This window comes from Hyperoodon ampullatus (assembly GCF_949752795.1).
Source record: "Hyperoodon ampullatus genome assembly, chromosome: 3".
NCBI classification, from domain to species: Eukaryota; Metazoa; Chordata; class Mammalia; order Artiodactyla; family Ziphiidae; genus Hyperoodon; species Hyperoodon ampullatus.
Genome location: NC_136916.1, coordinates 105,842,087 through 105,869,632, shown reverse-complemented (window position 1 = coordinate 105,869,632; position 27,546 = coordinate 105,842,087). Strand labels below are relative to the sequence as shown.

The following is a 27,546-nucleotide window of genomic DNA, read 5'->3' as shown; positions in this document are numbered from 1 at the left end:
AGATGATCTGTATTATAACAAATTATACAGGAACTTGGGGCAACGTGGGGTTGAAAGAGTGGATTATACTACTCTAATCTCTCAATATTTTTTGATTAAATAACCAAATTCTAGTTTCTGGTGAAAATGTATTATCAAAGAAAACCATATAAAGTCAAACTTTCTTATTCCCCCCAAAACCTCATCCTTCCCTTTTCCATCACCCTCTCACCAAAAGTACCCCATACCCAGTGATTCCAGTCATATAATACATGTGCAAAAGGGGCTTCAATTTGTAAGTAAAATCAATTTTATTAATAAAGATCTTTCCACATGTCCAGTGCAAATAATTAATGAATTCCGAGGAAAAAACCTACATACAGTGAAATTAGAAGTATCCCAGGATGACAAAAAATAAATTAAATATGTACACCCATAATCACCGCCGCCTCCGAAAACCTGAAAGGAAGGGAAACCAAGAATGAGGCAAAGGACAGTTGGGAAAAGCCAAAGGGACAGGAAAAAAGGACATCTAGAGAGAAGGGCTCGATAGGAGTGGGTTCCCTCAGCAATACTCTCTATATCCTCCCAGGACAAAAGACTAGAAGCAGGATGGAAACTGAAATGGGATAATGGTTCCTTCAAGTGACACTTTCATAGTTTACTTAAGGAAACCTGAACAGGAGCTGTGGGGCCTTCAGAAATAGAAGCCAGAAATCTCTTTTGTGAATGATGCTGATTTTCATCTTGGGAAAGAAAAAAATAAATGCCCACCTCTAAAGAGATTAACACCCAGTATGGAAGAGATATTATAAAGGTTGGTAAGACCTAGGATGGCAAATCCGGAATTGGCATCCCAATTCATAAACCCCATCCTGCACTTGATCACCCAAGTCCTAGCCATTCACTAACCTTTTTTCTTCTGACCTTTCTTAGGTGTCTTCTTCCGCTTCTTAGTAGAATTCTGATCCTGGAGACACATGGAGATGGGAAGGAATAGCGGTGAGCTTCCAAGTTTAGTGTCCCTTCCCAAGTTCCTCATGGTAATAAGCCCACATACATTTAGCTGAAAGCATGAAGGTCACCTCCCATCACTGTATCACTACCTCACCTCATCAGGATGAGGGGTTCCTCCTGTCAAAGCACTGATGTCACTGAAGTGCGTGAGGGAATGAATTTGTGAGCTCATGACATTTGCTCGTTTTCGCCGTCCTTTCTCCCGCTTACTGACACTTAAACGCACCATCATGCTCTCCTCATAGTTAATCCTGCCAGAGAAACACAGACACCATTTGCAGCATGCTCAGTCCATAGAGGCAGAAAGTTGCAGCCAAGAACCTGGGCCCAGGTGTTTACTCACCCCTCGTTCAGACAGTTCTCAAGAAATTTCATAGCAAGTCACTGTAGTATTTAGTGAGGTGATACTGTGTGCTCAACACTCAATGCTCAATACTCAATGAAATGTTCTTTGCACTAGAACTTCCCTCCTCCCCAGAGATGAACTCACAGCCCATCCACAGGAATACTTAAACTATATCAGAAAATTCTTTATATTCCAGCTCCATAAACAGGATCCTCAACATGAACCTCCTCACTCAAATCTATCAACTGCAGAGATGGACACCTGGGCAAAGCTGATGAGTCTGTGTTCAACTTATAACTGCTTTTCTACTTTGCTTCCCTGAACTTATCTAGCACTCTCCATGCCATTATAAAAACGTGACTTTCTTGCCTTCTGCAGAAAATAAAGAGCAGTGATAGTGAAACACAGAACTTAAAAATCCTACTAGGTGGAACTGTGTAATTCTTCTCCATGTAGCACTTGCTCAGCCTGAACAGCTGGGGGGGGGGGGGCGGGGAGACATTTCCCCTGCTAGTTCCTATTCTGTACTTCAAACCCCTAACTCTTAGAAACCGTCACACCAAATTTTGCACTCCACTTTCTAGATAATGTGGGTTCTCTTGGAATTAGACTTAATCATCGTCATTCAAAGGACAGGTCTCTACAGCATAGAAAACAATTTCTAACTGCAAGGACTCGGACCTGTGTTGATCCTCCTGGCTCTGTCGAGTAACATGAGGATGCCGAGCATCACGGATTTCCTCTGGAGCATCTGAGTACTGCTCCTTTAGTTCACGAATGACAGAGCTGCTCAATGCCCGTCTCTTGGCTCGTTCTAAGCGCTTCTTCTCCCGCTCAGCTTCTGTTTCATCTGTGTGATAAGAATCAGCAAGGGTTATCCCAGAACAGAGAAGAGAAACACAATTCATGCTGAGGAAGCAGCCAGTACAGTCCATACCATAATGCACTGGAACCAAGCGTGGTGGAACATATTTCTTAGCTGTCCCTTTTCCAGATTTCTTCCCTGAAGCCCCAGACTGGCCTTCTTCTGCTTCATCTTCCTCCTCATCCTCACAGCTCAACTACAAAAGGAACGTAATGTCCACAAACTTAGGAAGCGTTAGTCAAACAAGCGATAAGAAAATCCAAAGCTGAAGTACTCTGGGAAGGTGGGAATACAAACAAGAGGGAGAAAGGGGAATCTCACATTCAACATTCTAAGGCACAAGGTGGGAATCAACGGTAATAGGAGAATCCCAGGAGGTGAAGAAGCATTACAAGGCTCATTCAGGCTTAGATTCCTCAAGAAAATCAGGATAATGCAACCTCTTACCTTGCTCATCATATTGCTGGGATGAGGCTTAAAACGGAGTGGGTCACTCTCACCTAAAATAAAAGACCCAGGAGATTTTACAAGATCTGGAACTTTGTGAACGGCCCACACATAAACTTACAGCTTCCCCCACTTACTGAGGCTGCCTGTCACTGCCGTCTTCACCAGTTTGTCAATTTGATACTTTAGTTTTTGGTCCAAAGGACGAAGCTTTTCCAGAACCTATAATGTGGTTAAATAGGATTACATGTCCTTTTCAAAATTAAGCATACACCAAAAGTCCCTATGTTAAGTTGCCAGATAAAGCACCTAAAATATGCACAAAGTAGAGCAAATGAAGACAAAAATGTTTTTTTTCACATTTGGTTTCCTCCCTTAAACATGAGAACACACACTTAAATGAGAGCTATTGTGTCACAGTCCTGGAGTTCAGGATATAGAAACGCAGAACTCTAAGATGACAAATGCCTCATACCGTGCGAATCTCCACCAGTCTCAAAACTGCAGGATGTCCCTGAAGAGACCCTCCTGAGGCTTTGTCCAGAATGAGATGGCTCAGATCCATAAGGTACATTAACAACAGCTGATCTTTCACTTCCAAAAGGCTGAGACCCTGAGTTAAATCAAACAGTAAGAGATGCAAATTCAGTTTTAACCACAGAATAAGGCAGAGAGTCTAGGGAGAACAGGATAATTTTTTCCAAGTTCAAATTTTTTTCCATGCAGTTCATATAAGGTATCTAGAGTAGTCTCAAGGAAGTGGCTGTACCTAAAATGGCCACAGAGAAAATTATGCTAACACGACAGAAGCACAGCTCAGAGAATTACTGTATGACAATAAGAGCAGGAAAATCAATAAAGTATCCCCCAAAATGACTATAGCAAGGTTTCTCAAACTCAGAGCTATTGACATTTGGGGAACAGGTAATTCTTTGCTGTGGAGCGCTGTCTAGGCACTGAAGGATGTTCCACAGCATCCCTGGCCTCCGCCCATTGATGCCATCCCCCAAGTTGTGACAATCAGAAATGTCTCCATACAGTAATGAATTTTAATTAACCAAAACAATCACTGATTTTATCCCCATACAATGGAATTATATGATATAGGTAAAAACAAGGACCTGTACATACTGACATGGGCTTATCTATGTCAACACACTTTATACACTGTATAGAAAGTGTGAATAATGTGGTTCCAATTAAGGGGGGGAGGTGAGAAGTATAATACACACATATTATATGTATAGAAAAATATCTGAAAATAACATAATTAGCAACTGCTACCCCTGAGGATCGAGATGAGGAAAAGCAAGAAATGGAGGGCTTGTACTGAAAAAGTGGTTTCCCATTAAGCATATATCACTTTTACAATCAACGAAATAAAAAATGTACCCCAGTGATTATCTCAGAATGGTGATTACACTGATTTTTAATTTTTTTCTTTGTGATTTTATGTATCTTCTAAACTTTCTAAAATTAAAAGTGTATTAGGGGCTTCCCTGGTGGCGCAGTGGTTAAGAATCCGCCTGCCAATGCAGGGGACATGGGTTCGAGCCCTGGTCTGGGAAGATCCCACATGCCGTGGAGCAACTAAGCCCGTGCACCACAACTACTGAGCCTGCACTTTAGAGCCCACGACCCACAACTACTGAAGCCCGTGTGCCACAACTACTGAAGCCTGCGCGCCTAGAGTCTATGCTCTGCAACAAGAGAAGCCACTGCAATAAAAAGCCCTCGCACCGCAATGAAGAGTAGCCCCTGCTCGCCGCAACTAGAGAAAGCCAGTGCAAAGCAACAAAGACCCAATGCAGCCAAAAAATAAATTTAAAAAAAATTTTTAAAATGTATTATACTTACAGGCAGAAAATCATAAATTATGAGTGTATTCTTTTAAATAAAAAAAAGTAACGTGTGTAAGCAGACCTAAGCTATAGTTATTTTTAAAAAAAGTCACCGTGACTGCATAAAACGAAAATGAAAAAGTCCACAGCCCTCGGAAGACCTATTTCAGACAGATTAAATACTCTGCCTAGGATTACATAGTAATAGGAGTACAGCTGGGATTCAAACTCAGCCTGACTCCAACATCCAAGCCCTAGGTATCTGTAAACCAACATGCTAAGCTCTTGAGATCAACACTAGCATGCTACAGGAGGATGAGCAAAGGATTTAAAGACAGACAAATTGAGTTCAAGTTTTGAATTAGGCATTTAGCAGTCAAATATTGGGTAAATTATGACCTCTGTCGCCTCATCTATAATACGTACGGTAATTCCTTCCCACCCCCAAAAGTAATTATGAGGCTCAAATAAGATATGAAAGCACTTTGTAGCCTAAAAAGCACCTATTAGAAGTCTTTGATCCTGAAGGTTAATAAATATCTGTTCAGTGAATAAATATATAGTGATCTAAGATACACGTGCACAGCCCATCTGAAAAAGGCATTAAAATGGATCAAAGCATGATACCAGAATAAAGACAGCCAAGAATTTGAGAAATAGGCTCTTCTGACATGCTTGGTCATTGTCAAGTTCTAATGGGTTACAAGCGTATGAGAGAAAGACAAAATAAAAAGCAAAGACTAAAAAATGAGAAATAAGAAAAGAATGAAAATGAATGATGGGAAAGAAACGGCAAAAAGAAGATACATTAAAAATTCGGGGACTTCCCTGGTGGCTCAGTGGTTAAGAATCTGCCTGCCAATGCACGGGGGACATGGGTTCCATCCCTCGTCCAGGAAGATCCCACGTGCCGCGGAGCAACTAAGCCCGTGCACCACAACTACTGAGCCTGCATGCCACAACTACCGAAGCCCACGCGCTCTAGAGCCCGTGCTCTGCAACGAGAAGCCACCGCAGTGAGAAGCCCGCGCACCCCAATGAAGAGTAGTCCCCGCTTGCCCCAACTAGAGAAAGCCCGCACGCAACAATGAAGACCCAACGCAGCCAAAAATAAATTTAAAATTAAAAAAAAAAATTCATTTAGCTTTTTTTTTTTTTTTTTTTTGCGATACGCGGGCCTCTCACTGTTGTGGCTTCTCCCGTTGCGGAGCACAGGCTCCGGACGCGCAGGCTCAGCAGCCATGGCTCATGGGCCTAGCCACTCCGCGGCATGTGGGATCTTCCCAGACCGGGGCACGAACCCGCGTCCCCTGCATCGGCAGGCAGACTCTCAACCACTGCGCCACCAGGGAAGCCCTAGCTGTCTTTTTAAAACACAAATCTGCTGTAACTCTCATGCTTAAAAATCCTTCAATGATTTTTATTAACCTACTATAATGATTTGCATATTTCTGTTGACCTACGGAATGTTTTGCTTAAATGATATCTTAGGACGAAAGCTCAATATATAAAACAGGTAACACCCAAGTTTTCCAGCTCAAGCAGGTATGAGGGATCTAGAGACCTTTTTTTTTTTTAAATGATTTTTTTGGAAGTGATCCATTTTTAAAGTCTTTATTGAATTTGTTACAATAAACTTCTGTTTTATGTTTTGGTTTTTTGACCGCGAGGCATGTGGGACCTTAGCTCCCTGACCAGGGATCGAACACACACCCCCTGCATCGAAAGCCGAAGTCTTAACCACTGGACCGCCAGGGAAGTCCCCAGAGACCTCCTTCTATACTGCCCCACACTCAATGGTCCCTGAGAAGGTTATATAAGACCTTAATTTGAAAACTACCATATTTAATTTTAAGATACACATCATTTTTATATTTTAACATCTCTGAAGTCAGGATACATCTTTAAATCAATGGTATCTTAGCATTATGTCATAGATTAACAAGCAACATTGTATGCTCAATATATAAAGTCAGTGATATGTCCCCAATTAACAGCCTTTTTTTTTTTTTTTTTTTTTTTTTTTTTTTTTGCATTACGTGGGCTTCTCACTGCTGTGGCCTCTCCCGTTGCGGAGCACAGGCTCTGGACGCGCAGGCCCAGCAGCCATGGCTCACAGGCCCAGCCGCTCCGCGGCATGTGGGATCCTCCCAGACCGGGGCACGAACCCGTGTCCCCTGCATCGGCAGGCGGACTCTCAACCACTGCGCCACCAGGGAAGCCCCTAACAGCCTTTTATATTAAATGAAATACAATTGGCCTACAAGGCTCTTCACACAGAGTGACTACTTTTCTGTCCCCAATACACACACAAAATGTACACCCAAGCATACTACATGACTTACCTCCTTTCCCAGAATATCACCATGCTTTTAGGTCTTTGTGCCTTTGTACATGCTGTTTCTTCCTATCCCTCTGACTCCTATTTATTCCTCACAATCCTGTTACCTCTCTGAGATGCCTCCCCTAATTCTCTCTGCTCCGTGATATTTATTTAATCTTGCTCCTCAGCTCGCACAGCCGCTCATCATGACTGCTACGACTTATACCTATTGCTTTCACCTGTCTTCTCTACTAGACTTCAGCACAGAAACTGGATCTTATTCATCTTCAAAGCTCCAGCACTAAGGACATACAAGAGACTCAATAAGTCTACGATGGAAAGAACTGTTGAGAACATCAAGTCAAGGGGTGCTTACTCTTCAATTATGTCCTACCTTCTCTGTAGGATAGGCTTTAGCTTGAACTTTTTTGGTCAGAGCTTGCACCTGTGCAGTGACAGCCATCACCTGTTATTAATCCAAATAAAACCACTGATTAGAATACATCAAGTTATCTCTGTGAGCTGTGAAGTGCAAAAGCTAAACAATGCCACCTAAAAATTATCTGAAACACTGCCTAAAGTACACCACTATCTTTTCAGTTCTGGGAAAGTATAGGAGAGATGGTTTCTGATACTTCCTCAAAAGGTAGAAAAACCTTTCCACCTCTTTTTAAAGCTAAAGAGACCATCTTACCAAACCACGGGGAGGGGATGGGGACTGGGACAGTGGTGATGGGGGCATTGTAGCTTTGTACCGGTTGAACTTGCAATGCATAGAACTATATAAACGTATATGACCTAAACACCCAAAGGGCAAATCGTGTCACCTTTTTTGGCATCGGTTTCCTTAGCTATAACAATAAAGAAAATTGATTCAGATGCTTTCTTTCTGGAGTTTTCTGTATTCCTTTGGACGCAGAAATCAATTACTCTGAATTGTAGCCTGAAAAGGTTTTCATTATATCATTTTGCTCTTACTGTATCTGGTCACTCAAATATGTGCCCCCAAATCACCAAAGTTTAGAGGTGCGGCAAGCAAAGTCAAAGCCGATTCGTGACTAATCTATTCCAAAGGGGTGCCATTACTCACCTGCTCCTGGAGGTTTTTCAGAAGTGCTACGGCATTTGGTAGGTCTGACTCCAGCACCTCCTATGGAAGGGAGAGGAAAAAAAAATTCTTTCCTCAGGATTATAAGACGGAACGTGTGAAGTGGAAAAGCCCCCTCTCTCCTTCAAACACCCCGGACTTCCTGCCTTCCCACTCCGGTGCACAAGCAGCCTCGCCTCAGAGCCCACCAGCCTCTCAGGTTACTGGAAAGGAGCGGTAACTCCAGCCCCGTCTCCCTACTACTGCTTTTGCCCCGTTGTGGCAGGGAGGAAGCCTCCCTGGAGTTATTTCCATCACCACCCTTCCCTCGCCCCAATAATTTGCTTCGAGGCACTGAGGAGAAAGCAAACGTCCACAATACCAAGCCGAGGAAGAAAACACACTACACTCACCGGCGCCGCCATCTTCACAAAGCCCGCCCCTTCCGGAACTGTACTTCCGGAGAGCTGACGTTGTCTTAATAGACTTGAGAGGCCGCCGCCGCTTGCAAACCTAAGCCAATAGGAATAAGGGCTCTCTCACTTCCGCCCCGAACAGGATGTACGAGAGGCGGGGCCGGGTCCAGCCAATGGAATAGAAGAACTGGCTAAATTCGTCAGACTTAGGAGGAGCTTTAACGACGTAGAGATGCTATTGGAAAGAAGCATGTTATTAGTAAATTGAGTAGAATGATTGGAGCTAAGCCAGTAAAAACTCGGCAACTGACTGATTGACAGTTAGAAAGACCCAATGGAAAAAAGGAGTTAACTGAGCGAACTGAGAACATATTGGCTCCTGGACGCCGCAGTACCCCGAGTCCTTTTCAAGAGGCTTCTCTTGCATTTCCTGAACCCGCCGCTAGGTGACGGGCCTCGGCATCTCTCTGAGAAGGTGGCCACGTTATGAAGCCGCCATTGCTGGCTGCTGTTCCAACGCAGGCCGCGCTAGAGTCCTCACAGACCCCAAGGCCCTTGTGTGATCGTGGAGAAGTCATTCGATCTCTGAGCTTTTTTCATATATAAATAGGAGAGTTGGGCCAGAGAAGCCCAGAGCCAGTTTAGACACGGACGGTAAGGACACTCACGCGCCTCACACGCGTCTGGGGGCGCTGCGGACAGACGCCCCCAGCTGCAGCCCCAACACTTCCTACTAGTTCGGCGACAGGAAGGGAGGGACGTTTAACAAATGAAGCCAGTTCAGATTTACGTGACTTGCCCCTGGTCACACAGGCCCCAGCAGAACTTGGTTTAAACCCAGCCTGTGCATATACAGTATTTCATTATGCTCTGTCTCATCTTTCCCCAATACTTGCAAGTATGTCAGCTCACTCCTGCTTCTCACAGGCTGATGAAGTCAGTTGGGTGGGTATTAATTGTTCCTATCGTCTGCCTTGGGAAGTAAGCACTGCAAGGGGAAATGATGGTCTTGAATTTTACCTGCAACTGTCAAGCAGAGCTAGGACTCGAAATCAGATTTCCTGACTTGGAGTGGTCTTCTGGAATTAAACAAGGAATAGCTCCCATATCTCGGCAACCAGGGTGGGAAAATCCTGGTTTCTAAATCTTTTGCTGGATTCAGGAAGAAAAAGGCGGGGCCTAGGTATCCAGTCCTCATGCCTCTGCCTCAAGCATTTATTTGCTGTTTCAGGCCCAGCATGGAAGCTCAGTGTGCCTTGACAGCCTACTCAGTCCATTAACCAATAGTTTTTATACCGTTTATCAGGATTTGTATTATGAAAATTTTCCATTTCAACATAAATTTGTGACCTATTCAAATCCTCTGCCCATTTTTTAATCAGATAATTCTTTTGCTATTTAAGTTGTATGAGTTCTTTATATATTTTGGATATCAACTGCTTATCAGATATGTGATTTGCATATATTTTCTCCCATTCCGTAGGTTGCCTTTTCATTTTGTTGATGGTTTCCTTTGCTGTGCAGAAGCTTTTTAGCATGATATAGTCCCACTTGTTTATTTTTGTTTTGTTGCCTTTGCTTTCGCTGTCAGATCCAAAAACAATCATTATCAAGACTGCTGTTAAGGAGCTTACAGCCTATGTTTTCTTCTAGGAGTTTTAAGGTTTCAGGTCTTCCATTCAAGTCTTTAATCCATTTCGAGTTAATTTTGTGTATAGTGTAAGATGGGGTCTAGTTTCATTCTTTTGCATGTAGCTGTTCAGTTTTTGCAACACCATTTATTGAAGAGACTGTTCTTTCCCAGTTGCATATTCTTAGCTCCTCTGTAGTAAATTAATTGACCATACATGTGTGGGTTTATTTCTAGGCTCTCTATTCTGTCCCATTGATCTATGTGTTTGTTTTTATGCCAATATGATATTGTTTTGATTACTATAGTTTTGTAATATAGTTTGAAATCATGGACAGAAATAACATTTAACCAACTATCTGGGCACTTCATGACTCAGTCAGGTTTACACATAAAATTAACTATCACGCTATACGTAAAAATACTCATAATCATTGACTCAGAAATCTATTTCTTGGAATTTATTCTGACAAAATCTTTCAAAAAAAGAAAAGAAGCCATATATAAATATATATATATATATATATATATATATATATATATATATATATGTTTACAGAGACATTATTTATAAGTTCAAAAAACTGCAAACAAGGGGTTAGAGAGTGATTGTTAATGGAAGGGGGTTTCTTTTTGAGGTGATGAAAATGTTCTAAAATTAGGTAGTGATGATAGTTACACAACTCTGAATATACTAAAAACGACTGAATTGTACGCTGTAAAAAGGTGAATTTTATGGTATATGAATTGTCTCAATAAAAGTGTTATAAAATATAAGCAACCTAAATATCAAACAAGTAAATTTTCATATATTATCACAGAAATAGCAAATAGCTCCATTTATTGAGCACTTACTATATGCAAGGCATTATTCTGAACACTTTACATGTATAAATTCAGTGGTTTTTCAAAGTGTGGTACTTGATCTAGTAGCATCTGGAATGCAGATTCAGGCACCCCACCCTGTCCTACTGAATCAGAATTTCTGAGGCCAAGGCCTAAGATGCTTTATTTTAATAAGCCTTCTGTGTATTCTGCAACATGGTCAAGTTTGAGTGTCTCTGTTTTAACTTGTTTAATTCTCATAGTAAACCCATAAGATGGGCAATATTATTTTCTCCATGTTATAGATAGTAGTGGAACATCTGCCATCGTAAAAATGATAAAATCTAAGTTTGCAGAAATATGGAATTCTAATGGCTAGAACATAAGATTATGTACATATTGTATGTACCCACAGCAGCCCTATATATATACCATATATGTATTTTTGTATGTATATATATAATAGAAACACACACACACCTTGGAAAGAAGCTGAGAATTGAAAATAGTTAATGTGATTGCGTAGGAGATCTTGGGTGTTATTTCTGTACTTGCATAGTTTCAACAAAGTTTTGTTTGTGTTTCGGGAGCAGCCCTGCTGAATCAAAAAGTACTTTCCTAGAAGAGCCACTGATACTACTATATATAAAATAGATAACAACAAGAACTTACTGTATAACACAGGGAATTATACTCAATATTTTGTATTAACCTATAAGGGAAAAGAATTTGAAAAGGAATATAGATAGATAGATAGATAGATAGATAGATAGATGGATAGATATCTGAATCACTGTGCTGTATGCCTGAAACTAACATGACATTGTAAATCAATTATACTTCAATTAAGAAATGCACATTAGAGGGAATTCCCTGGTGGCACAGTGGTTAAGAATCCGCCTGCCAATGCATGGGACACGGGTTCAAGCTCTGGCTCAGGAAGATCCCACATGCCGCGGAGCAACTGATCCCGTGTGCCGCAACTACTGAGCCTGCACTCTAGAGCCCACGAGCCACAACTACTGAGCCCACATGGTGCAACTACTGAATCCTGCACACCTAGAGCCCATGCTCCGCAACAGGAGAAGCCACCACAATGAGAAGCCCGTGCACTGCAAGAAAGAGTAGCCCCGCTCACCGCAACTAGTGAAAGCCCGCACACAGCAATGAAGACCCAACACAGTCAAACGATAAAGAAAGAAAAAAAGAAAAAAAATTTTTTTTCTAAATGCACATTAAAAAGAATCATCAGAGGATCTCATCCATTCCGTCAACATTTTTGTTAGTTATATATACTGTGGTATTGCTGCATGTTTAATCAGAGCCAGCTAGGCCTTTAAAAACTTGAATTTCCACATTTGAAAATGGGAAAAATATAATTTTGCTCTTCAGTTTTGAGAATCTACTGAAGCAAAGTATGTGTAAGTACATTATAAATCATTGTGGACTTCACAAGTTAATGATATTTTTATTTATTTTATTTTATTTTATTTTTATTTTTGGCCATGTTGGGTCTTTGTTGCTGCACGTGGGCTTTCTCTAGTTGTGGTGATCGGGGGCTACTCTTTGTTGCGGTGTGTAGTCTTCTCATTGTGGTGGCTTCTCTTTTTGTGGAGCACGGGCTCGAGGCACATGAGCTTCAGTGGTTGCAGCACGTGGGCTCAGTAGTTGTGGCACGTGGGCCCTAGAGCCCGCGGGCGTCAGTAGTTGCAGCACGTGGGCTCAGTAGTTGCAGAGCGTAGGCTCAGTATTTGTGGCACACGGGCTTAGTTGCTCCGCGGCACGTGGGATCTTCCTGGACCAGGAATCGAACCCGTATCCCTTTCATTGGCAGGTGGATTCTTAACCACTGCACCACCAGGGAAGTCCCTAATGATATTTTTAAGTGATTCCTGGATATATTGCTGGCAATTTCTCTATTAATAGTGGAATAGTTAAAAAAAAAAAAAAAAAAAAAAGAGCCACTGAGCAGTGCCTGGAGGGGCAGGCAGGAAAAGTCCCAATAACTTTAAAGAGGTGGGAAAGCCCAGCCTGGGGTGAGGGTACTGTTGAGAGACCAGTCAGATCTGGAGGTGGGAGGTTGTGAAGGGCTAAGTTGGGACAATCTGGGGCCAGTTTATGAAGTGTCTTTAAGTGCCAGTCAGAGGAATTCAGGCTTTGTCTCCGAGACAACATGGAGCCCTGGAAGTTTCTATGAATGAGAGATATGTTAGAAGTGGTACTTTAGAAAATTGAGTCTGCCAGTCATTTGGTGAGATGGGCAGATGGAAGACTAGTTAAGGTGCTATTGCAATTATCCAGGCATGAGAAGGGGCCTTGCCTCCTGACGTTAAAGAGAGAATGGGGAAGAAGGGAGGAGGCGGGACCTTTTGAAGGTGGAATCTACAGATGAATAGAAATGTGGTTGGCTGCCTTTCTCCTGAGCCCCCTCCCCTTTCTCATGTCTAATTCTCAGCTTCTCTGGGTAGTTCCTTTCGTTCCCTACCTGTGACCACAAATCTAGAATCTCCTCTGCAAATGAATCCGAAAATTCAATGTCGCTTTTCCCAAGAATGACTGGTTATACCACCAATTCTATAAGATCAGATAATATAACCACCCCCCCACCCCACCCCTGCCACACACACACACACACACACACCAGCACCTTAAAACACATTAATGGCTGCTCGGTGTCTGTAGGTTAAAATTCACACTCCCTTAATTTGGTTCATGAGGTCCTTTGTGACCAACCTTCACCTGCCTCCCAGGCTCTTCTGCAGTCAGATCCCCTGATTACTTCCATTTTTTAGCCACACTGAGTTCACCTCAGTTCCTCTCAGGCCTTTGGACAAGCTGGTCTCTCTGCCCAGCTCCTTCTTTTCTTGATCTACTCCAGCTCATCCTTCAAGTCTGACCTTAAAAGTCATTTCCTCCAGGGAGCCTTTCCCGATCTCCAGTCCAGATTAGGTGGCCTTGCTTTGTGCTCCAGGATTTCTTCCATCAGAGCACCTGGCACTTCCGCCATCACAGTACCTGCCACACTATACTGTCACTGCCTGTCCACTTGTCTGCCTCTCCCTAGTAATCTGTGAGCTCCTGAAGTCAGGACTGTGCCTGCCACAAAGTTGGTGCTTGATCAGTGTTGGTGGAATGAACGTTCATTCCTGGGCCATGGTAAGGCACGCTCCCATTAACATCATTCTCATTAACATGAGTTGAACAATCAAACTGGAAGAAGCTGGGATCTGGAATTATTAGACAGGGCCATTGAGATGGGGCAGATCCTGGGGAACATTGTCATTGCAGATGCTGGAAGAAAGTACAGACCAGCCTGGCAGCAGATGAAGGGAGTTAGTCTATTAAAGCAGTCAGAATCAGGAAGATATTCTAATAAGAGGGCACTGGAACAGGTTTGGAAAGCCAAGCAGGCAAGTGGAAGTAGTATTAATAGATACCACTTATGGAGCGTTCACTGTTTGTTGGAAGCTATGCCTATAACTTTTTTCCCCCATCTTTATTGAGGTGTATTTGACAAAAAGTGTATGTATTTAAAACGTACAATGTGATGTTTTGATATATGTATACATTGTGAAATGTTTTCCACAATCAAGCTAACAAGCTAATTAACGTATCTATCACCTTATATAGTTACCTCCACCCTTTTTTGGGGGGGAGGTCAGAACAATTAAGAACTACTCTCAGCAAATTTCAAGTACACAATACAGTACTTTTAACTGTAGTCACCATGCTGTATGTTAGATCGCCAGAACTTACATCCTTCATATATATATGAAACTTTGTACACTTTGAGCAACAACTCCCCCACCTCCCCAGCCACTGGAAACCACCGTTCTACTCTGTGCTTCTAAGAGTTTGTCTTTTTTTAGATTTCACATATAAGTGAAATCATGCAGTATTTGTCTTTCTATATCTGCTTTATTTCACTTAGCATCACACTCTCCAACTTCATCCATATTGTCACAAATGATAAGATTTCCTTCTTTTAGGGCTAGATAATATTCTTCATCCATTCATCCATCACTGGACATTTAGGTTGTTTCCATGTCTTCACTATTGTGAAGAATGCTGCAATGAACATGCAGGTATCTCTTCAAGGCAGTGATTTCATTTCCTTTGGCTATATACACCCAGAAAAGGAATTGCTGGATAATATGGTACTCCTGTTTTTAATTTTTTGAGGAACCTCTATACTGTATTTCATAATGGCTGTACCAATTTTTTTTATAACTTCATATACATAATCCTTAAGTCAAGTATATGGGGTGGGTATTACCATCCACATTTTATGGTTAAGACTGTGGTTTAGTGCTGGGATTCAAAAATAGTTCTTCCTGGGCCTGTCCTCTTTTCTCTACATGAGTGCTTCTCCAACTTTAATGTGCATTAAATCACCTGGCGGGGGTCTTGTTAAAATGCAGATTCTGTTAAAATGCAGAAAGGTAACTCAGGCCTGGGTTGGGGCCTGAGATTCTGCAGTCCTCATAAACTCCCACTGATGAGGATATATCAGTCCACGGATCATACTTTGAGTCACAAGACTCTGCACGATACTTGACTTTTTTCTCAGAGAGGTTTAAGTAACTCACCTAGGTCACACAGCTAGTCCATAAGCCAGGGTTTTTGACCACAGGCCTATTTGATGTCAAAACCTATGCTCTTAGTCATTAAGATATACTGTCTCCCTCTATTCGAAGGAAACAGGGCCCCCCACTTCCAGTCTGGGGCTTAAGGGAAAAAATCTAATCCCTGAGAAGTAGACAGGCACCAGAGAAACTAAGAGGGTTACCAAGACAGGGCTTCTGGCAGAGGGAACGAAACCAGCGCTCAGTTACCAGACTGTGGCACAGGGTGGGGCCCAAGTCTTAGGAACAAGATAGAAGCTGCATTTCCAGAACTACAGCACAGAAGCAAGGGTGACTTGATGATGACACTCCAAAGGTGGGCAATAGCTTGTTCTATCCCTCCTGCCTGGAGCCTGAAATGGGGCCAGAGCCTGGGGCAGGACTGACCCTGCCAGTGTGACAAGGTCACACGGGAGAGGAGAGAAAGATCATAGGGGTGGGAGCCACACCACCTTCACACCCTCCTCCCTGGGATCCTTGGCACTGCCCAGAGAGGCTAGGCCTTCCTAGGGCTCACCAGCATCCTTTGGGGCTGCTGACCCCATCCCCTGCACTCTCCCTTTCTACCTTCTCTTCTCTTGATTTCAAGCCCTCCTCCCACCTCAATCCTCTACATACCAACTCCCTGTTTGAATGACAGGATGGTTCCATATTTCAGGCCCCTATCCTATTGACCTTGTTCTGTCAGGATCCATAACAATTACCTTAAATTTTTCTTTCTTTTTTCCATCACCTTAAATTTTGCCTTGTTCCCTTTGAATGCCCAGGGTATAGGTATCTGGGAAGCGGCAGAAACCAGGGACGCTTAGTACTGGCTAAGTCTGGGGTCTTCAGTGGGGAGTGGGGGGCCCACAGGAGTAGCACAGAGCAGGGTGAGAATCAGGTGCAGGGTATTTCAGATGCTTCTGGACTTATACTTCCACAGCAGGAATCCAGCCATCCATGTTACACCAGCTGTCACATCAGAGTCATCAACTATATTAGGATCTTGGTCAGAACTTTTGATTGACTTCTGGCTAAAGGTCAGCAAAGGACAGGTACAAATGTGACCTAAAGGATAAGTTACAGAGCCCCAAACAGAAAAATGACCAGATAAATTTCTGAGCATGAAAAATGTGACAGTTCAGAATTGGCTTTGCAAAATAAATTAGCAGACATCTTTATGTCAATGTTAGGGTTCTGCAGAGACAGATATAGCCTCTGCTGTATTAGGATAATTTCCCATGGCCCCAAAGCCCACCACATACCTCCTGCACTTCTGCCCCCAGACAGAGTCCCTCTGTCCAAGTGACCCCTCTTCCAAGAGGAGGATGTCCAGGGACAAAGACAAGCTGAGACAAAAGGGGGATGTTTGTTGGCATCCCTTACATATCCTCCTGAGCCTCTTGGATTCATTTTCATTTGGGTTCTTTTTTAAGAGCTAATTACTGTTCAGCCTCTGGAGACTCTAGTAATCATCCAAATGCAAGTTACTTGAGGAGGGACCCCTGGGAAACCTCCAAAACTACAAACATTTCATTTTTGTGTGTCCCAGTAAAAAAAAAAAAAAAAAAAATCCCAAGCGTGTATTTTATACATACACGTAAAAGTGTATCTGGATGGACACTCTCCAACTTTTAACCATGGTTGCCTTTGCAGAATGGGACTGTGAATAGTGGAAGAAGCTTTACCTCACTTGCCTTGTAGAAGATATATTGTTTGAATTTTTTAAGTAACAAGCATTACTTTTATAATATGGGAGGAAGGAAAGAAAGAGGAAGGGAGGGAGGAAGAAAGAATGATTTGAGAGAGAAGAAAAGTAGAAAGACAAAAAAAGAGGGAGGGAGTGAGGGAGGATGGGAGGGAGGGAGGGAAGAAGGAAGGAAGGAAGGGGGGAAGGGCGAGAAAGAGAAAGAAAAAGGAACAGAAAGAGAAGCCTCCTCCACTCTCTCCCTGAATAAGATCCAGGGAATCTCATCTATGTCCCTATCCTGCAGGAGCAATTGGAGCCCTCATAGGAAAGAGAACAGCAGCTGTTCACCTTCTTTGGTACATTATTCATCATGCATTTATTTTATTTAGATTCATCAGGGTTGAAAGAGCTCAAGATAAAAATATACATAATAACTTCTGGCCATTTAAAATATCAAAACAATGAAAAATATTTAAAGAGACTAGAGGCAAGAGGGAGGGCAAGGGGAAATCAGAAAAAGAACAAGAAAGAAAGAAACAGCAGTTTCAAGTAAATAGCAACAAATACCAGTGTGCCTAAAAATCCTGGAGGCTGCTGCTCCCTGTTAAGCTACGACAGCCTTGTTCCCTGGAGGCTGGGCCAAAAAGGTCAACATAGAAGCCTTTGTCTCCCTTATTTCCCCCGGATGGACACAACTTTGGACAGTGGCCGTGGATGGGGTTGCTCAAGATCCAGCCCTTTCACGACCCACCTCCAGCTTACCTTCCGCAGAAACCTTCCCTCATCGCCCTCTCCCCTCACTGCCCTGCCTCTGCATTCCTACATTTATGGACTCAAATTTTCAGTTATTTCACCCATGTTAAGTGTTGCCACTCCGGACCTGTGATCATGTTGGCCGTGTGTTCATTGATCTGAAAACTCTTTGAGGACAAAGGGGCCTCTGAGCTGCCTCTTTACCCCCTGGGAGTCTAGGTGCTGCCTGGTCCACAGAGGGTGTGCAGTGACCTTCCTGTCCCCTTCCCTCCACCTCTCCACGCTCTTCTCCAGTGACAGTGCCAGAAGCCAGGAGGACCCTGGTTAGCAGATGACCATGCAGGCATGTCTGTCTAATTCTAGCCAAGGGCATGGGGGAAGGGACAGAGCGCAGGGCCCTGTGGCCTCTTCTCTGAGAGGACGCAGGGCTAAGAATAGGACGGGAGATTAGGGAGGGATTTGAACTGCATTGTTATCTCACAGGAATGGCGTTCATTTGGGAGTGTCTCTTTTCCAAGCTCTTCCAAGAGCCGCCCCACCTCCTCCCCTGCCCTGTGTCTCTGTAGGGGTGCCCACCACTGTTCTCTCACCACTTCTTTCTCTTCTCTTTCCATCTGCTCTTCTCTGCAAACGCCCATCCATTCCCGTCCCCTCCTCCTGTCCCCCGTTCCTCTCCAGCCCCATCCTTATTCCTCATCCCCTTTCTTCCTGAGTTCCTACCCCTTCACCTATTTTCCCTACATCTCTGCCTGGATCTGCTTCCTTCCACCACTTTCCACAAGTCCTTCCCACTTACCTTTCCCCCTGCTTCTGTCTCCCTCCTGGCCCCTTTGCCCACCACCTCTCCTCCCTCCTCACTCTCTTCAGCTTCACGTGCCAGATTTGTTTTCCAGGCTGGTGGCCTTTGTCTCCCCTTTCCTAACACTTTTGGACCAGTGTCTTGTCCACTCCTCCCTCTGTCCCGCTGCTGTGTCCCCTCCCTCAAAGCTGAGCTGGACAAGCACAAGTAGCAGAGATTGAGGTGGGCTGACAGCCTCTACTCCCCTAACTACTAGAAACCATCAGCACTAGACACCAGGCAAAGGGATACCTCTGAGGACGAGACCCAGGACATGCAGGCCATAGGGGACACCTCCCGGAGCCCAGCCAGAGCTATTCTTAGGAACCCAGTACCACAAAAGGGCCTTTTGCTTTGTGTCACACCACCCCCATGGAGCTGCTCTTGGCAGCCGAGGCTGTAATCTCAGAGACAAGGGGCCCAGACGTGGGAGGCTGGGCTGGAAACTGTCCCCTGCCCTGACTTCTCAGAGCATAAAGGCTCTGTCCTTGGGGCAAGGTCATCTCCCACCACAATGCACAGATACCCAGCTACACAGCTCTGCCGCTCTTTCTGCAGTCTTGGTCTGTTCACAGCTGAACCTCAGCTCTGCCGCCTCACCCCTTACTCCTCCGCTGCATCTCCTGGTCCCCACGCACCCTTCCCTGGTTCTTCCCCACTCCCAGCAAACCAACTCCCTTCCCATCTTACCGCCTCGCCATTCTTCCTGCTCAATATGGGTCAGGCTTTTTTTTATCTAGTCAGTCCATAGCCCTTTGATAAAGGCTCTTCTTTCCTTGCTGCAGGTGGGGAAGCTAAGACCCCCGGCTCTGGTCTCTTGAGACCTTGAGGACCGTGACCAGCTCTCAATCCCTAGTCTGGTCCATGGATCCGAGGTGAGCTGGCAGTCAGGTTGCCTGCTGTCCCTGAAAAGCTCCCCTGGGAGAAAACAGCAGCCAGCTCCCCGGCTCCTTTGTTCCAAATCAGACCCAGGGAGGTGGCTTAGCACCCCTGCCCCATGACAGGAAGGACCTGCGTGATGTGTGTATGTATCTCTTTGTGCTCTTAATCAGTTTCTAATATTTGTGTAGAACTTTGGGGCATATGTGGCAGAGGACGGGTATCAAAGTCCTGCACTAAAACTCAGGCTTGCAAACCCAGCAACAGGAATGCTGCCCAGCACTGCAGCGCAGGCAGATCAGAGAAGAACCGGCCTCCACCTTCCATCCTCTTGGAACACCAGCGAGAGCCCTGCTCCAGGAGACCAGCCGTTCTCTCCCACGGCGGGTTATGGGTTGGGACAGACAGAGGTACCTGGGTCATCAAACCAGGAACATCATCTTCCCAGGTACAATAAACATACTGAGGCATAAGCAAGAAGAAGAAGCTGAGCCACGGGTGCTACTCATGTTTCCAGATCACTCTGTAGGGCTACTCTCTGCCCTCCAGCCCTAGGCTAGTACTCATACCGTGGAACACGGGAGGCCTCAGTCGGTGAGGGCCACAGGATGACAGCACGGCTGCCCCCGTGCTCTGCTGTGAGCTCCCTGCGTGCATCTCTGGGAATGAGGAGCGAGCCAGCTGAGTCTCCTCCCGTTTGCAAGCCCACTTTATGGAGGCAGTCACCTCAGCCCTCCAAGTATTCCCAAACCACCCCTCCAGCTTCCCAAAAGAGAGAAGGAATAAGAAACCAGAACCAGAAAATGTAAAAGGGACTGGAAAACAAAACAAGGGCATCTTTTATCACCCCCTCTTCACAAGTGCAGGACTGCCCGATTTTTTTTTTTTTAACGGTACGCGGGCCTCTCACTGCTGTGGCCTCTCCCGTTGAGGAGCACAGGCTCCGGACGCGCAGGCTCAGCGGCCATGGCTCACGAGCCCAGCCGCTCCGCGGCATGTGAGATCTTCCCGGACCGGGGCACGAACCTGTGTCCCCTGCATCGGCAGGCGGACTCTCAACCACTGCGCCACCAGGGAAGCCCAGGACTGCTCGATGTTTAAAACAAAGCAAATCGTGTTACTCGGCCCTCTTCCCCTTCTAGTTGCTGTCTAATCTTTCAGCTCACTGCCAAGCTTCTCAAATGCAGGGGTCACACGCACTGCCTCCACTTGCTGGCCACTCATCCTTTTCTTAATACCTTGCTGCAGCCTGGCTCTGCCCGGTGACTGCAGAAGGTGCTTGCTCCAAGATCACCCGAGTTCCTCCTCTCTGCCACCCTGACATTCAGTCTGTCTTTGGCATCTGACGCTATGGCCACCTGCTCCTCTTGAAGAACTTCTGGCTTTTAGGAAACTGCCCTTTTCTCGTGCTCCTTGGTGCTCTCTGAGTCGCCTTCTCCAAGCTCTCCGATCTCACGGCCATCCCCCGAGGCAGTCGGTCTCATGTACCAGCCCTGCCCGCCAGTTCCATTAATTCCAACTTCCTACAGGGATGCAGACCATCTTCATCAGGTGCCCCACTGTGACCTCCAACTCCCCTGAACCAAACACGTTGTCCTCTTCCTGCCCACCTAAGAGCTTGTTCCCTTTTGCTGCTACCCCCATCCTTGCCAACATCACACAGTCATGAGTCTGCCTTCCTCATCTCCTGCGTCCAGTCTGTCAGCAAGGCATTTTATTTCTACCTGAGAAATCCTTCCAGCCTCGCCCTTTCCCCTTTGCATCTGCTGGCCCCGCTGTTCTCCTGACCTTGATTGTTACCCTACCCTCCTCTCCAATCTCCCCGCCTCCAGCGTCTTCTCCCTCAAAGTGCCCAGTAATACATGTGCTGGGCCCTCGAACTCTGCTGTCATGACATCACAGTGACTGCTCCCAGGTCTACAGAGCTTTAGTCATTCTTCGCTGCCTCTAGGACACTGTCCGTTTTGCTAGTCTGGGACACATGGCAGAGTCAGCAGAAAGCACCTTGGAGTAAGACAGAATGGGGCTTGAATCCCAGCACCCCACTTGCTGCTTGATTTTTTTTTAATAAATGTATTCATTTATTTATTTTTGGCTGTGTTGGGTCTTTGTTGCTGCACGCGGGCTTTCTCTAGTTGTGGCGAGCGGGGGCTACTCTTCTTTGCGTTGTGTGGGCTTCTCACTGCAGTGCCTTCTCTTGTTGCAGAGCACGGGCTCTAGGTACACGGGCTTCAGTAGTCATGGCACGCGGGCTCAGTAGTTGTGGCTCGCAGGCTCTAGAGTACAGGCTCAGTAGTTGCGGTGCACGGGCTTAGTTGGTCTGCGGCATGTGGGATCTTCCCGAACCAGGGCTTGAAGCCATGTCCCCTGCATTAGCAGGCGGACTCTTAACCACTGCACCACCAGGGAAGTCCCTCTGCTTTATCTTGAACAAACCTCTTAGCTCTCTGGACCCCACTGCTGAACCATAAAATGCAATTTAATTGATTGGCAAATGTGAGCATTAAGGGAGATGATGTGCATCTAACACCAGGCGTGGTGCTTGGCACAGATAGGCACTCCACGTACAAACAGCCCTTTCCCCCTCTTCTACAATGTGAGCCCACCTGAAATCTCCAGAGCCCAGAGTCTGGCCAGGCGTATGTCCTCTGAGTCCTTACTACCTCACCATGCCATTCCTCTGCCATGCCTTTGGTCATGCTGGGATTCCTACCACCTAGACCACATCCCTGCTCCCGGTGCTTCTCAAAGTCCTACCTTCCCTTCAAGCCCCACCTAGAAACCTTTGTTCCAGCCCACACTGAACAAGAGCTTCTCTGCCTTGGGGTTGTCCTGGATGTGGACAACACTGTGTAGCCCTGAGCCATCCTCACTTGGTTTCCAGTGTGCTACCTGTGGCTTCCTGATGGGGATGCCTGTGAGTCAGAGGCCATGTGATCTTCCTGTGGCTCCCACAGACCTGGGCATGCAGCAGGCTCAGCAAGGTGCCTGATTAAGTGACTGACTGGGACCCAGATGGAGGGTGGAAGGAAGAATGAGACAGGCTGGCAGCTGGAAGAGAGGCATTCCTGGCGAGTTCATCAAACACTAATGCTCTGTCTTGAGACTGGCTACAGATACGGCTCTGTACCACAGGTGTTTTGCAGAGATGTATACATACCCATGTATGTGTAAAGTGTGTAGGCACATGTGCTCATGGCCACTCGCCTGAATTTATGGTAGGAGTAGGGGTGCGGAGACAGGCGATGGTACCAGGGAGGCTTGTTTAAGAAAAGGGGGTCTCTGGACTTCCCTGGTGGCGCAGTGGTTGAGAGTCTGCCTGCCGATGCAGGGGACACGGGTTCGTGCCCTGGTCCGGGAAGATCACACATGCCGTGGAGTGGCTGGGCCCGTGAGCCATGGCCACTGAGCCTGCGCGTCCGGAGCCTGTGCTCTGCAACGGGAGAGGCCACAGCAGTGAGAGGCCCGCGTACCACACCCCCTCCAAAAAAAGGAAAAGGGGGTCTCTGACTAAACAAAAATAGAGAACCCCTTCTCCCCTTGGGAAGGGGCAGCTGATTACTCAACCTTTTGGTTCCTCACTGAGCAATTACCAGCCACTCCTATTAAATCCCATGGTCTCTCTATATCCTGGACTGATCCAGGCTTGGCAGCCAGGATACTGCCCCAGGGATGCCTATGAACAGACCAGAGGTCCTTGGGTGGCGGAGCCGGGGACCTGGGCTGGGTCCCCAGCTAGAGCCCAGCACAGAGAGAGCAGTGTGCAGGGCTCAAGGTGTAACACCGAAGTGCCCAGGTGACTCCAGGGTGCTGGTTTTCAGTTTGCCCGATTATTTCATAGCAAAACACCCTGGCCATTCTCCTTCTGGAGGTCCCTAGGCCCTCTACATGCTAAGTCTGGCTCAAGCCCAGGGATGGTTAGAACCGCTGAAGGAACCTCAGTCAGTCCCCTCGCTGAGGGCCTCGGTTTTATCTGCCCCCCTCCACACCCCAACTCCCATTCCCTAGGGCCAGCCCAGCTCCATTAGGCAGCTCCACCCAGGATCACTAAGAGCTTCAGGCCTGGACACACACACAAAATCTAACCGATGGTTGGTTCTAATGGTCAAGCAGCTTCCACCTCAGGGCATCTGCTCCCATCAGGTGTCCTTGGCCAATGTCACCACTTAGTCTGAGTGACTCCTGGTGGGACTCAGCACAGTGGCCTGTCAGTCATGCAGTGGTGTCTCTCCTGGCCTCAGGGCTGGGCTGTGGGCCTAGACTGGACCTAGGACATCCTGAGGACTGCCTCTTGGTCATGCTGCTCCCAAGGGCGGCCACAATCTGGGCGAAAGAGACCATGGGCCTGCTGGATCTCTGACCTACCTTGGCCCAGACCATCCCTTGAACCAAGTGGACTTAGTGGGACTGAGGGAGATGTGGGGCACAGAACCTATGGCAGGGAAACCACCTTACCTGCCTGCAGTCAGGTCTGTGTTCCTAATGCCCAAAGGGCCATTTAATATGTCTAGGGACATATAGTGTGTTGGAACTGTGTTGGAACCTTTATCTGTGCAAACTCTAATGGCCTTAATTGCCCGTGACTATCCCCGTGTTACAGATGATGACACTGACTCAGAGAGGTTCCATGACTGACATCGACCACACAGCTGGGAAATGGAGGGGCTGGGTTTCAAAGTGGATCTTTGTGACCGACTCCAAAGCTTGCCAGGTTGCCCCGCGAATGCTCTCTGAGGCCTCCAGCCTAGATCCAGACTAGTCACACACCCCCAAGCCTCTCTTTTAGTGAGTTGTGCCCCCTCTAAACACTCCCTGAAGGCAAGATCTACCTTCCCCAGCACCCCAAAGTAAACTGGGCCAGCCCCAGCCCCCCAGGCCCCTCCATCCAGCTGTCCACTGTCTGTCGGAAAGCAGAGACTGGACAAGGGAGTGGGGGCAGAGCGCAGGGGGTCAAAGATTTGGAAGCCAGCCGGAAGACAAAAGAATGACAAGAAGGAACAGCTGTCTCTAAAGGGAAACCTGAGACAGGCACAAAGCTCAGGCCCTAAGCCCAGGCTCGTGTGGAGCCAGGGTAGGGATCCCCCCAAGGTCAGGGACTCTGGGGGCAGGCAGATAGGAGTGCTGGGCCACTCCAGGGTGGGTCCCGTCTCCCATGTGCACAAACAACCCGCGCCTCCTTCCTCTTCCTGGGCCGAGACCCCTGCCTCTTTCTCCCCGTCTCCTGCTCCCATCCCTTTGGGTTTGGGAGCTCCTTTCTGATTTCCCTCTTTTCATGCTGAGGTCTCCTCTGATTTGCCCTAATGCACCCCTCCTCCTCCCATTCCTGGTAGTAATTTTAGCAACTTTTCCTCTGAACTCCCGCTGGCATGTTCATAGCAAATGGCCCCTGTTTGGGCCTGACACTTGATCGGGGTGGTGACAGAGCCCAGACAAAGCAGTCACAATGCTGGGGAGGGGAGAGCAGGGGAGACAGATTACCTTCCTTCCACTCCAGGCCTTATTTGGTCTACCTTGGTGAAGCGGCCCTCCCTCGGGCCCCTCTTTATTTATAGCATTTCGCTCCTCTTTCCTTTGTCTTGTCTGCTATCACTCCAGTACACTCTGCACTCTCCCCACACACCCGCCACACGAGGGGCCCCTGGCCCCTCGCTCCTCCCACCAGGAACGGGCATGTGAGCAAAGGCACTGGCTCTAAGCTCAGGCCTGGATTTCACTTCTACAAACAGTTGAACAGAGCTGTCTGGAGGGAGGATCTTTGTATCGGTCACTGTTAGATCCTTATTGACTAGAACAATGCCTGGCACATCGCTGTTCCATAAATACTCGTTGAATGAAGGAATCAGCAAAGCTGCTCAGTCTTCAAACAGTAGCGAGCAGAAGGAAGAGAATCATAATGGAGCCAAGAGTAGGTGCCGGAGGGCTGGAGAAAGAGTGGGGATCCTTAGGACCTCAGACCCTCCAGTCTGTCTCCAAATTGGGGCACTGAGGCAGGGAGCCTAGAGGCAGACAGACGAGTACTATTCTGAAGTGGGGTGTGGAGAACAGTAACACCATAACACCAGTAGGCCAGCACCCCTCAAACCCAACGGGAGGGAAACGAAGTACGATTGATTTACTATTACTAACTGTAGAAAAGGCTTTCGTTTCCACGCCACAGAGGCTGGCCCATGATGAAGATACTGCCTTTGAAATGGCTCAGCTATCTCCCAAACACTCTTTGTGCATCTCAATTACCTGCATCTGTGTCTGAGCCCTGGGAAACCAGGGAGGGGCGGCAGCTTTAGCTTGGAAAGATGGAGGGGTGGATGAAAAGAGATTTTGCGCTTCATCACCAGTCCTGAGGTCCCTACCAGTGGGCCTCATCGCTCAGCACCTGGCAGGGCCTGGTCGGGAACCCCCAGAATTTGATCTGCTGGGCAGGGCCTGTGGGGACTACCCAGCAGCTGCATACCTTGACACTGCGGAGCTGCGGCTGCATTGCACGCGCAGCCCCTGCGGTTCATGGTCCGCCTCCCACTTGCCTGCTCCCTGCCCCTAATGCCGCTCAGCACCCTCACACTGTGTCTTGGTTACCAAGCAGCCCTCACCGAGGCCCCCACCTGGACTGGCCCTACCCTGCTGCACCCCCCCCTTCAAAGTGTACCTGTGCTGCGCCCCATCCCCCAGCCTGCAGCTCTCCTTCCAAGCAGACAGCTAATCAGATGGAGTAACCCACGTGCGCTGAAGAGCTGTGATTGGGAAGGAGGGGAAATTTCAAACCAAACCACGCAGTGGTTGCCTGGACACGGAGCCAGTGAAGCTTGCACACCCAGTTGCAGGAGGAGTGGCATCGTCTACGTTCTGTGCTCACAGGCTGAGCCCCAGCTTCCTTTCCTCCCCTCCTCTGTGGCTTCTCCTCAGGCCCCCAGGGAAGTGGGAGATCTTTCCTGTCCCTCTGCCCAACTTGCCCGAATACCAGTCTCACCAGAGCCGGAGAGATATCACCCCACAGAACACAAGAGGGGTGTGGGCAGGCACAGCTGTCTTGGTTAGGCATCTCCTTCTAGATCAGGGCAGCTGTATTATCTATGGCCCTGGGCTAGGGCATTATGTACCCGTGGGCAGAGCTAGGAAAACGGGCAAAAGGCTCCAAACTAGGACCATCAGGCAGCCGGGTCCTGCCCTCTGCGCAAAGTGGGTCCTCGAATTCTTGGACTCCCAGCCCTCCTTCCCAGGCCTCCCTCCACAGGCTGGGCTCCATCTCCATCTGCTGAGCTCCTCCCCACCGCCCTTGAATCTTGCTGCCCTGACTGGCTGCATGACCTTAAAGAAGGCATTTCCTCTCTCCACAAAGTGAAGGACTTGGACCCATCACTAAGACCTGTCTGGCTCTGAGGCTTGGTGACCTCAACACATTGCCCAGCCATCCAAAGAAATCAGTGCCCGAGCCAGAGTCCCCATCTCTAAGCTCCCTGGTCGTCGTTCCTGCCATTTGGCTGGGAAACCTCCTTCTAGCTGCCCCCATCCAGCCCCTACCCTGGGCCCAACTCTGCCCTACCCCTCTGCTGCTGACACTCAGCCCCGTCCTATCTCACAGTTGGATGCAGGACCCAGGCCAAGGAGCAGGAAGGACACTGTGCAAGAGGAACCAGGCTGGTCCTGGGGGGCAGGGGCCCTGAGGGCATCAGTGTCAGGGGCCAGGAGAGCACGGAGCCGGGGGGAGACGGGGAACAGAGGGCCAGGGCCCTGCCTGCCTGAGGTCATGGTGGTCGTGGTCAGTTCCCTCTCCCGCCAGCTGTGGAATGTGAGGCCTGGCCTGGGAGGTATTTTGGCTGTACTTGGAGCCATCCCCGCCCCCTGGAATCAGACCCTGCTCACTCCATGCCATAACAATGACAACCACTTCCAATTGTTTCCTAGCTGGAGGTGGCGGGGAGGGGAGCACGGTTTGGGAAGGGGGGGGAGCCTGGGGGAAATGCTTCTAGTGACAACAGTCCTTTCTAAATCTGGCTGGGGACTGGGTG

General features: G+C 47.2%; 1 protein-coding gene across 1 annotated transcript; it reads right to left on the bottom strand.

Moving 5' to 3' along the window:
- Positions 1-886: 886 nt before the first annotated feature.
- Positions 887-8,367, bottom strand: NGDN (neuroguidin; the record flags this gene model as incomplete). The annotated part of the gene is made up of 10 exons (XM_079698916.1): positions 8,319-8,367; positions 7,909-7,968; positions 7,213-7,284; positions 3,130-3,267; positions 2,792-2,876; positions 2,655-2,707; positions 2,280-2,403; positions 2,024-2,192; positions 1,091-1,247; positions 887-949 (listed from the first exon to the last, which is right to left on the bottom strand). Exons 1-10 carry the CDS (start codon positions 8,328-8,330, stop codon positions 887-889), a joined length of 933 nt encoding a protein of 310 aa, XP_079555042.1. The 5' UTR covers positions 8,331-8,367.
- Between the last annotated feature and the right edge of the window lie 19,179 nt (positions 8,368-27,546).